This window comes from Gossypium hirsutum, chromosome D01, assembly GCF_007990345.1.
Source record: "Gossypium hirsutum isolate 1008001.06 chromosome D01, Gossypium_hirsutum_v2.1, whole genome shotgun sequence".
Classification (NCBI taxonomy): domain Eukaryota; kingdom Viridiplantae; phylum Streptophyta; class Magnoliopsida; order Malvales; family Malvaceae; genus Gossypium; species Gossypium hirsutum.
In genome coordinates, this window is record NC_053437.1 from 62,707,873 (window position 1) to 62,719,319 (window position 11,447).

General features: G+C 33.9%; 1 protein-coding gene across 2 annotated transcripts; it reads left to right on the top strand.

Annotated features, from left to right (window-relative positions):
• The first annotated feature begins 368 nt into the window (after positions 1 to 368).
• LOC107928205 (1,4-alpha-glucan-branching enzyme 1, chloroplastic/amyloplastic) lies at positions 369 to 11,122 on the top strand. 2 transcript variants are annotated; one of them, XM_041087629.1, is made up of 22 exons: positions 369 to 804; positions 1,446 to 1,600; positions 1,896 to 2,116; positions 2,767 to 2,865; positions 3,428 to 3,470; positions 3,615 to 3,674; positions 4,187 to 4,267; positions 5,148 to 5,264; positions 5,727 to 5,810; positions 6,739 to 6,860; positions 7,004 to 7,123; positions 7,686 to 7,815; positions 7,917 to 8,027; positions 8,263 to 8,391; positions 8,532 to 8,635; positions 8,745 to 8,889; positions 9,102 to 9,249; positions 9,350 to 9,450; positions 9,679 to 9,756; positions 9,884 to 10,039; positions 10,237 to 10,311; positions 10,405 to 11,122. In XM_041087629.1, exons 1-22 carry the CDS (start codon positions 675 to 677, stop codon positions 10,606 to 10,608), a joined length of 2,613 nt encoding a protein of 870 aa, XP_040943563.1. In that variant the 5' UTR covers positions 369 to 674; the 3' UTR covers positions 10,609 to 11,122. The 2 variants fall into 2 exon arrangements, with proteins under 2 accessions (XP_040943563.1, XP_040943564.1); XM_041087630.1 differs by having other exon boundaries at positions 665 to 804; positions 1,451 to 1,600.
• Positions 11,123 to 11,447: the final 325 nt, after the last annotated feature.

Sequence of the window (11,447 nt, forward strand, 5' to 3'; positions counted from 1 at the left end):
CAAGTATCCAATTGAGTGAAAAAAAAGTAGGGGCTTAATTATTTTTTTGAAGAAATTTGAGGGTCTTTTGATGTATTTTGAAACTTCAAGTGATCAATTGAGTAAAAAAAAAGAGGGGCTTAATTGATTTTTTATTAAAAAGTTTGAGGACTTTTATAACTTTAAACAAAAAGTTTACTTATTAAAATTAAAATTTAATTTTAAAAATTGGAGTGATTAAAACGAAAAAATTAGTAATTGTATGAATAAGTTTTTAAATAAAATAAAAGAAGAAAAATAGAAATAGTAGGTTCAAGCATTAGCGCCGTTCCTTCCTCATCTCTTGTGCTAAGCAAAATCCATGTGGCGGGGTCATCGATATTCAACTTCATTTCACTAAAATAAAAATGAAAATGGACGGTTGAGAATGAATTTTGGATGTCTTGCTTTTGCCAAATCTATCATTTTACACCTATCCCCGTGCATTTCTTCACATCACACGTAGCACCTTACAAATAAATAATATATATATATTTTTAATTTTGTTTTCCTTCACTCTCGTTCACGCTACTCTCGGTGTTTGTAGCTTCCAGTGGCGAGAATTTTTCTCTTCTTCTCTCCTTTTTCTTCTCTTTTTCTGGATCTGTCATTATTTTCTTGCTTTCCAAACAGAAAATAAATAAATAAAGTAAGTAATGGTTTACAGTGTGTCTGATTTACGATTACCTTGTTCGCCTTCAGTTTACAGCTTCAACCAGTCTAGTTTCAATGCCTCTCGTAGAAGTAGCAGTTTCTCTTTATTGTTGAAGAAGGATCTCTTTTCTCGTATTCTCTCTCTCTCTCTCTCTCTCTATACTTCTTATTGTTTTCATTTTTGGATTTATGATTCTGTTTATGTTTCCTATTATATATTTTTATGCAATTTTTTATTCAGAGCGGGATTTATTTATTTTTGTTTTTAACTTATTCGATGTAATATATAATCAATCTAATTTTATTTTTATTGGTTAGTTTGAGTCACGCGGGAAGGAAATGTATGCAAGTTCGATGTTGTATGCTTTATGAGATATAGAATTAAGGAAATTGTTTTAAATATTAGTTTATTAATAGTTAAATCTTCTTTGATTTAGCTAGTGATCCTGGTATGTTGTAAGCGTTAATATTGAATTAAAAGAGGTGAATTGATCAACATACTTCAAAATATTACTGCTAGGTTTTTTACTCTGTTTTTTAAAAAAAAAAAAAGAAGAAGTAATAGTTGCTAACGAGGGAAGCTTAGTTTAAAGTTGAAATTGGAATTTTAAGAAGGATGATTGCAGTGTGATGACCGAAATACTTCGGCAGAAAAAAAAGGCGCTTTTGCCAGTATAATTTTAGTATTGTCAAAAGAATGCCATGGAAGGTGACTGCTTTCATGATCATTTGATTTCCACTATGTAGAAAATTGATTTGATGCTTGCTTGTAGGGAAGATCTTTGTGCAAAAATCTTCTTATGATTCGGACTCGTCGCCCTTAACTGTTGCATCCAAGAAAGTGCTTGTTCCTGATGATCAGGGTGAGGGTGCTTCATCCTTGACAGATGAATTGGAAAGCCCTAGCAATATTTCAGATGATCCACAGGTTTTCCATTTTCTGAGAATAATGCACTGTATTTTTTTATGGAAATGTTTGATTTTAGTTTTACTGTGTGCAGTTGAACTTTCATGAGTTTATGATATAGGATTGAATTGAGAAATGGAAGTTTGAGATGGTGTTGATGTCAATCAAGCGTGTTGGTTCTCTGAAACAGTTCTGACTTGTTATCGAAAACTTGTGTTTCTAGAACTATCCCTTTTTTGGAAGAAAAATTATTGTAAATGACATAAAATGCTGCAGAATAACTGTCTATTCCAAATTAATTGTGATTTTGTTATAGGTAATTCATGATGTAGAAAGTGAAGAGATGGAAGATGATACGAAAATTGAGGTCGAAGAACAAGAATCTGCTCCTAAGGAGCTGTCTACCCCTTTAAACAGGAAAATAAGTACCGAGAAAAGTGAGGCAAAACCAAGAACCATTCCTCCTCCTGGTATAGGACAGAAAATATATGAAATAGATCCATCACTGTTGGATTTCCGTCAACATCTTGATTACCGGTAAGATCATCCTATACTTATATGTGTTTCGTGTCATAATTTGAGTTCAAATGTTGAGTCTCCTCTGGCCTTTATAAGATGGCTGTAGATTTCAGTTCTCTAGTTTGTTGGAATGTTTTTGCTATATTGTCTTTAGTTGCTTGCACACTGCGTTTTCCTATCTGTAGTGTGCCAGACTTGCTGCTGGTCTTTGGAGGTCCGTATTGGTATCTGGGTAGGAACTTGGCGAATACACTGTCTTTGCATGTCTCCTATTTGCAGTTAGCTACATGTGGTATATGAATATTTTTGCATTCTAACTACTGGGATGTCGACACTTATGGTCTTATGTTTATATGTTCATTTGAGCACCAACGTGAGGAATTATAGTTTGTGTTGGAATCTCTTTCCTAAAACATGTCTAACTTTCATGTGCCTAATTAACTTGCTTATTTTAGATGTCATCTGACTTGCCAGATTTATTTGAGGTTGTTTTCACTGCATAGTTCCCTGCTGCTTTATGTCTTGTAACATCAATTTTTTCCTCTTCCATTATGTTCTTATTTTGTCCGTCCTGTCCCGTCCTGTCTTTTATATATATAAATATTCTAAATTGAACAGGTTAAAAAATGTTATGATTTGATTACCTTGTACATTCTGTCAAATTACAGGTATGCACAATACAAGAGAATGCGTGAGGAAATTGACAAGTATGAAGGTGGTTTAGAAGTGTTTTCTCGCGGCTATGAGAAGCTTGGCTTCGTACGCAGGTTTGCATTCTTCCCATATCTGGTTGTTAGCATGGTTATATCTTTTGTAGTTGTAGTGTTGCATGTTTATTGCTGCTCCCATTGTTGCATGAATTTTTTTTTAACTCATTCTGGTTGAAATAAACAATTTTCATTAAATGAAATTAGTGTTGGAATATTCTTGTAATTAATATTTGTGTGGGAACAGTGCAAGTGATTTTCCAGAACTTTTATATGTTTAAAATTCAAGCAGATTAGTCCAATGTAAAAAAAAAAAATGAAGTTCCTTGATGCTCAATGAAGTGTGAAGCATATGATTCTTCAATGCAAGTAAAATTTGAGAAATTTTATCCAAGCCCTTAGAATTAGTCCCTTCTCTATTGTATCTTCATATATTTATTTATTTTTGTGGATGTCTTTCCTTGTTTACTTCATGGTTTCTTTGTATCACATTGCTAAATAGCTACCTTTTAACTTTAATCTTTAGTAAAAATGTTTTTCTCCGTTCATTTTTATGTCTTAGAAGTCATTTTCTGATATGTCGATGTTGCTTTTTCTGATTATAATCTCATCTGGCTTTCAGTGAGATGGGAATAACTTACAGGGAGTGGGCACCAGGAGCTAAGGTTTACTATGCATCATTTTAATATTTTGAGATTTTAACTGTAAATTTTATAAACTTCCATCCTATCAGAAAAGTATTTTTAACTTTTAGGTGTTCTGTCTTCTTCTCAATTGTCGTGATTATTGTATTGCATTTTCTTTTTCAGTCAGCAGCACTGATAGGAGATTTTAACAATTGGAACCCTAATGCTGATATTATGAACCGGGTATGTTATGCTTTCTTCTGTAAGAACAAATGTCACCTGTCCATTACTTATTAATTGATATTTTCCATGTCTCGATGAACTGTTCTACCGTTGATGGATTACTCGACAGAAAGTGTAGTAAAGAATCTGCTTTGTCATCTTTTCACGAGTCCATTATATCTTATGTCATGATCATGATGAAGTTAAAACTTAATTAAGCTTGATTTTTTCAAAATACTTAGCCTAATTTCAAATCTAAATGTAAATACTTCGCCTAATTAGGTAGAGTTGGTATAATTCGAAGCTCCAAATGGAAAAGTTAAGAAGATAAACCTTATCAAAGCTTTTGCAATGAAGTAAAAATTCTCAGTCTTGTCTATATCACAGTTAATTTTATCAGCAGATACTTGTATTTAAGGCATGCTGTCTAAGTTTTTGACTTACATTGACAGTGATCTCTTTTGTAATTTTACATTCTAACTCTATTTTCCATCTAGTGTTTAATTCTAAAAATATTATTATTATTTTAACAGAATGAATTTGGTGTCTGGGAGATCTTTTTGCCTAATAATGCTGATGGTTCACCAGCAATTCCCCATGGTTCTCGAGTGAAGGTAAATTACCTGCAGATAAATATCAATTTCGCTAAGGAAAGTTATTGCTTTTACATTCAAAAGACTACTTGTATATTATTCCTTCTTCCAGTTTTTCGATTCAGAGAAAAAAAAAACTATAAAATTGCAACTCTTCCCTTATACATCAACAATGTAATTATTTAACCTTTTAATCATGAACTGTGGACCAGGAACCTTTAAGTATGACTTGGTTTTCTACACTGATCCTATTGCATGTCTAATTAGCAGAAATCTCTATTGCATAAAAAATTGCAGTATATGATTTTAACATTGTTTTGTACTACAACCTTTACCAAAACCCACGCCACAAAGGTGTGCTACTAAATGATTTAAAAAAACAAAATTGGATTTTTTCTCCTTTTAAATCTAATAGAGAATATTTAATTGTAGGAATAGCTTGTAATATGATAAGGAAAACTTGCACTATAATGAGGAGAAAAATAGGACATTTCAGAAGGCTATCTTCTGAGTTTGATAGAAAATGAGTTCTACAATTTTAAAATAATTCCAAGTTCATATTAGTTTGAAGAGAGTGGCTTTTAGTATTGTAACATGAATGTCTGTTGAGGAACTAGTAATATGCTGTATAGATCGGTCACGGAAGGCAATATCATATTTAAATTGCAGCATTTTCTTTGAGGCTGGATTGTGACAACAACCTTCTCTAAACAAAATTGTTCAAGTTAGCTTAGCTCAAATCAAACTAATTCCCACCTAAAAGGAAGAGAGAGAGAAAAGACAAAGATGGAAAAATGAAGAACATTTTCTTTAACTGGTGGACTGTTATGATCATGTCAACCATCATTGATTGAAAGCTCCTTTCCATGTCTATTTTAACTTTTTGACTGAATAATTGTAGATTCGTATGGAAACTCCATCTGGGATTAAGGACTCCATTCCTGCTTGGATCAAGTTCTCAGTTCAAGCACCGGGTGAAATCCCATACAATGGAATATACTATGATCCGCCAGAAGAGGTATTTTTAGTGTTTGTTTGTTCTTTACATTTTGTTGGAAGCAGTAGAGGGCTATTCTTTGAACCATAAGCTTTTTAGATATTTGGAGTTTGTGTAAAATAGGAAGTACCACTAATGTTTGTGACAATCTTAAATGATTGCTTATATACATGGACAACAGCATGCATGCAGACAAATATAACTATATAAACACATATAGAATTTTTTATTCATCTTAGAATGAGTATATGAAGAGGTTGTTTCAATGAATCTCCTCCTTTATAACCTTGATGTTAAGACCAATTCCCTTGAAAAAAGGTTTTTAAGAAAACAATTTCAGTTGGTTCACTTTCATATATAAGTCAGTTTCTAATTCCATTCTTTCTCTTCCAGTTTAATTGCTGCATAGCACGATCAACTTAGTTCAGTCTGTTATACATGTCTCTTATCTTTTTGTTACTAATGATGTTGCTCTTGTGACAGGAAAAGTATGTATTCAAACACCCCCGGCCAAAAAGACCAAAATCACTTAGAATTTATGAGTCACATGTTGGAATGAGTAGCCCGGTATGCATCTCCCTTTACCTTGGCATGTAGCAAATTGTTAGTCAACTCTTCCACAAGTTCAGTTGCATATGGTTTTTTTAATTGTGGAGGATCATAAGTTCTATAAAATCTTCATTCAATGCTATAAAATGTGGGATCTTATTTTATATTCGATTTCTTTCTAGACTTGTTAGAATAAATCTTCCTCCTAGGCATTAGTACTGAAAGTAAAGCAGTAGTTTTTTAAGAAAATGCATTTTACAGGAAAGTCATCATAGTTTGTACTTAAATTATCAAATTTTCCTCGCAAATTGGAAAAGGAAGAAAGAAGAGAAACATTATAAACTTGCATTAAACATAGTAAAGAGTATCAAACATGGTAGCTGGCTCAAATGGCCTGTAAATTTCTAAATCAAAATGTTAGTACCATCCTGCATCCTGATGGCAGAGTGGCCTCTCTTAAAGAGAAGACCCATTAAATTAAGTTCGCAAAAATCTATGTAGGTGTGTATGGTATACTTTTGGTGCTCTTTGTTCAAATGAAATTAGGTTGTCCTTCCATTTGGATTGTACTGATTATGTATTTAGTAAATTTCTAAACCTGGTTGTTTTGAAAAGGCCAGAAATAATAGTATAGTGTGTTTTAATTGTTTTTACAGAAGAAGATTCTGACATCTAATCCTTATCCTTCGTTTAGGTAGTTCCATTCCATTGGTGGTTAAACGTTTGACTTTGCATCAATAAACATTTTAGCCTTATGTTCGGTCTCACTATGGATAATGGCATATGCATATAATATAAGACTAACATGCTTGTATAGAATATGACTAACATGCTAAAACTTAATGTTCATGCATTCTGTCATTCAAAGAAAAATTGTCCCACGAGCACCTTTGATCTTTATTTTCTTTGTTACAATTCTCTTAGTATTATCAACTCTCTGATGTAGGAGCCAATGATTAACACATACGCCAACTTTAGAGATGATGTTCTTCCCCGTATTAAAAGACTTGGCTACAATGCTGTTCAGATCATGGCTATTCAAGAGCACTCATATTATGCTAGCTTCGGGTATTACCTCCATCGTAATATTAACTCAAATCTATTTGTTGCTGTGTATGTTTGTAAGTTTGTAAACTTGTACTAACTGCTATGTGGCAGATATAAGTAGACACACTTTCTACTTATAACAAGTTGCATTTAATATTTTGCAGGTACCATGTGACAAACTTCTTTGCACCTAGCAGCCGCTTTGGAACCCCTGATGACCTCAAGTCACTGATAGATAAGGCTCATGAGTTGGGTATACTTGTTCTTATGGATATTGTGCACAGGTAATAATTAGATCTGCAGGAGAATATAATTTCTAGAAACATGCCCTTCAGCTATATTTGATGTTATACTTTTTGTGCAAACATTTTCCCTGATTGTTTTGTAAATAAAATGAAAACTTAAACTCTTCTGTGTTTGATGTTAGATTTTTTGTGCAAACAAAATTTCCTGGATTGTTTGTACGGGAAATGAGAACTTGAACTCTTATTCTTTTCCTGCTTTGGCTTTATGCTCGTTTTTCCAGTAGACTTGATGCAAATATGGCCATGAGAATTTAGGCTCTTATTGGTTGTCACTTTTACTTCTTCGTTTCTCTAGTTGATTTTTGCTTCCTAAAAGGTTGCTAAAAAATAAATCTAAAAGGGAGAAGCAAAGTCGTAATTGATTGAGAATATATAAATGACTAGAATACTATAAAATTTCTAGTATGATTGTTCACGACCAGCTTGTTGTGAAAGCATTTGTTTGCTATATCCCCTTTCATTTTTATTCTATGGTTAAATTAAGTTGCTAATTTTATTTTCTTATCTACCTGTGTATCTGAATGATGTTTTATGAATACAGCCATGCTTCCAATAATGTGTTAGATGGGCTGAACATGTTTGATGGAACTGATGGTCATTACTTCCACACGGGGTCAAGGGGTCACCACTCGGTGTGGGATTCTCGCCTTTTTAATTACGGAAGCTGGGAAGTATGTACTTCTACCTAAACATTTCTTAATGAATAGCTTGTTGAAAGATTTTGGCTTCCTCCCTTCCAGTTGTAAATATTATTTCTTAATTGTTGCTTTAGGTACTAAGGTATCTTCTTTCAAATGCAAGATGGTGGCTGGAGGAATATAAGTTTGATGGGTACAGATTTGATGGTGTGACTTCAATGATGTACATCCATCATGGGTTGCAGGTATTATATACGACTGAATTTGGAGATTCTCCAATTTTATGATGTTATATAATAAGTTATTCATATGCTCAGATGTTAATTGCCCAGTTTTGACAATTTTTTGAAACTGATGTTACATTTGGTTCTTGCAAGTAGTGAAGCATCATTCTTTATGTCTGTTTCTTAACAATTTTTTCTCGAGGACTAAATGGTCTCCATGTCCTGCTTAATATTTGTTTTCCTGAACTTTCTGTAGGTAGGATTTACTGGAAATTACAATGAGTACTTTGGATATGCGACTGATGTGGATGCTGTTGTTTATCTGATGCTGGTTAATGATATGATTCACGGGCTCTATCCTGAGGCTGTCACCATTGGTGAAGATGTATGTTCTATAAACTCCTCTAATGATCATCTTGAGCATCCCATGACTTATAAATTGTTATCAAGATGAGCAATTCTTTCAGGAGAATGTCAACGTCTTTTATCTTCATTGTTTTATTCATGCTATTGCAAATGCTATAGGTGAGTGGAATGCCTACATTCTGCATTCCTGTCCAAGATGGTGGTGTGGGATTTGATTACCGTCTTCACATGGCCATTGCTGATAAATGGATTGAGATTCTTAAGTGCGCATCTCTCCAATTTAGAACTTTTTACCTTGTGATGACCTTTAATTCACTGTCTTGTGAAATATTTGATAACTATATGTATGTTTTGCCATGTTATGTCATATAGAAAGAGAGACGAAGACTGGAAAATGGGTGAAATTGTTCACTCGCTAACCAACAGGAGGTGGATGGAAAAGTGTGTTGCTTATGCTGAAAGCCATGACCAAGCTCTAGTTGGCGACAAAACAATAGCATTCTGGTTGATGGATAAGGTTAAATATGTTCTTACTTACATTCATGCTGACTAGTATTACATGCTTAGAAAGCTAACTGGCTATCGGAAATGCTTTTTTAACAATTCTTTTATATGTAGCCATTAGAAGTTTGCAATTATATTGCCTTTTGCTAAGTTATAAATACAAAAAGATAGAGCCAAATTAGCTTTATAATCTTTAATATAATTAGTTTCAATTCCCTTTTGCAGGATATGTATGAGTTTATGGCTCTAGATAGACCAAGTACTGCACTTATAGATCGTGGCATTGCATTACACACAATGATTAGGCTCGTTACAATGGGACTAGGTGGAGAAGGATACTTGAATTTCATGGGAAATGAATTTGGACATCCCGGTAAGTGTCAACTGGTTTTGAATCTTCCCAACATCTCATTCTTAGTATAAACTGGTGGTTCTTGAATGTGTGCTAATTTCTCCGTTATTCTTTTCTTTAGAGTGGATTGATTTCCCAAGAGGTGACCAGCGTCTTCCTAATGGCGTAGTAATTCCTGGGAATGGTTACAGTTATGATAAATGTCGACGTAGATTTGATCTTGTAAATTTCCACTTCAATTCATATTTTGCTTGTGTTGTAATTTGTTGCAAGCTTGATAGTTATGCGATTTACTTTCATCTAAGGACTGGCAGCATTTTTACATTTTATTTTACTATCAACAAAGGGTATAGTTGATCCATACAGTGGTATGCGTATATGTCTCTGCTTTACCTGTGATTGTTCGCATGCCACCTCAAGGCATTGATATCTTTGGTTTTATGCAAACAGGGGGATGCCGACTATCTCAGGTATCGTGGGATGCAAGAATTTGATCAGGCTATGCAGCATGTTGAAGAGAAATATGGTGTAAGTATTGCTGGTGCTCACTGTTTTGCTGTTTTATACGTGCTAGCCTGTATGAATAGTCATTACACTCTACTTTCTGCTTATTTAGAAAAGTAAAAATGATGCATGGTTGACTTTTTTAATTCAGTTCATGACTTCCGAGCACACATATATATCGCGGAAGGATGAAAAAGATAGGGTGATTGTCTTTGAAAGAGGCAACCTGGTTTTCGTATTCAACTTCCACTGGAATAACAGCTATTTTGACTATCGTGTGGGGTGTGCAAAACCAGGAAAGTACAAGGTATAATGTTTTCTGGATTCATGCATGCGGAACTTGAAAGAATTTGCATATCTTTTGCTTTTCCACCGTACTCTTAATTATTCATATCCATGGATCATTGATTTTGTAATCTGGTTATTGATTCTTCAAATATAGTTTTGACAAAGTTAAGGTTGCTTGCCATGCAATGGTTAATATATGTTTTTATCACCTTCCAGATTGTTTTGGATTCAGATGATCCATTATTCGGAGGCTTCGGTAGGCTTGACCATAATGCCGAATACTTCAGTTTTGTAAGATATTTTTATTACTCTTCCTATATACCATTGCTTTTAACATTCACTCTAGGGCTTTCTAACATTAAAACCCGACGGATGCTTTTACAGGAAGGATGGTATGATGACCGGCCTCGGTCATTCATGGTGTATGCCCCAAACAGAACAGCAGTTGTTTACGCCCTAGTTGAAGATGAACCAAAAGTAGTCAACGATTTGGAACTTGTTGAAATTCCTGAAACTGTTAAACCAGCAGCAGCAGAACCTGTTAAAGAATCTGAACCTGATGAAGAATCAGAGCCTTTAGACAGCTAAACCTTTCTCGATGGCAGAATCTCGTGTTATTGACCATTCAAAGTCGTGTCAAGGAGCTGTCCCACTGAACACGGTATTTTTTGCTTAAAAATTACGTATTCCATGATCAGTAGTTTCACTGCCTAGGAGATGAAATAATCACAGATAAAACTTCCGTCAAATGCCGGCCGGGCATACAGGCGAAAATTCGAAGCAGTAGAAGGCAATTCTTTCATGAGCATTAGAAAGGAAAAAGTGGACAACTATGTGGCATGCATGTAAATGCTTTCCCTGTGTTGTATGTGAAAATATAAGTTGCAGATACGGGGAGCATGCTATTTACAGCAATGTGAGGTAATGGATTCCTTTTTAAGCTATTAATGTAATGACCGAATAATTTAATAAGAACAGTATTTCTGTATTTGTTCTTTCCATCTTTACATTGTAATAGTTACGGTGTAATTTGGTTGGATGTTTGCTAGAAAGAAAAATGTATAATGTCAAAAATAACCCTTAATGTTTGGCTGTTTGGTCACTTCTGCCTTTTATGTTGTTTTAGAACACTTTCACCCCTAACTCTGTTTTTCTTGTCAAATTGGTCAATTCTTAAAGGGCATCAATATTAACTGTTGATATGGCGGTTCAAATATAATAAAATATTGGCGTGGTATTATTTTGTCTTAGGGAATAATTTTAAAATTAATAAAATTATTATTTATCTAATTTCTACTGTTCACGGTCTCCGATCTTCTTTCCCATTGTTTCTTTAAAAACTTCAAAGTCCATTATTGAGTTTCAATACCATCACCACCGTAAATCAACCTAAACATAATCTTATCAACATTACTGTGCACCCTTTT

Bases quoted from the DNA above. Each gene is read 5' to 3' on its own strand.
- LOC107928205 (XM_041087629.1), top strand. From the start codon at position 675: ATGGTTTACAGTGTGTCTGATTTACGATTACCTTGTTCGCCTTCAGTT. The intron at 3,471-3,614 runs GTTTACTATGCA...TTTCTTTTTCAG, and splicing joins AGTGGGCACCAGGAGCTAAG to TCAGCAGCACTGATAGGAGA. The intron at 8,890-9,101 runs GTTAAATATGTT...TCCCTTTTGCAG, and splicing joins CATTCTGGTTGATGGATAAG to GATATGTATGAGTTTATGGC.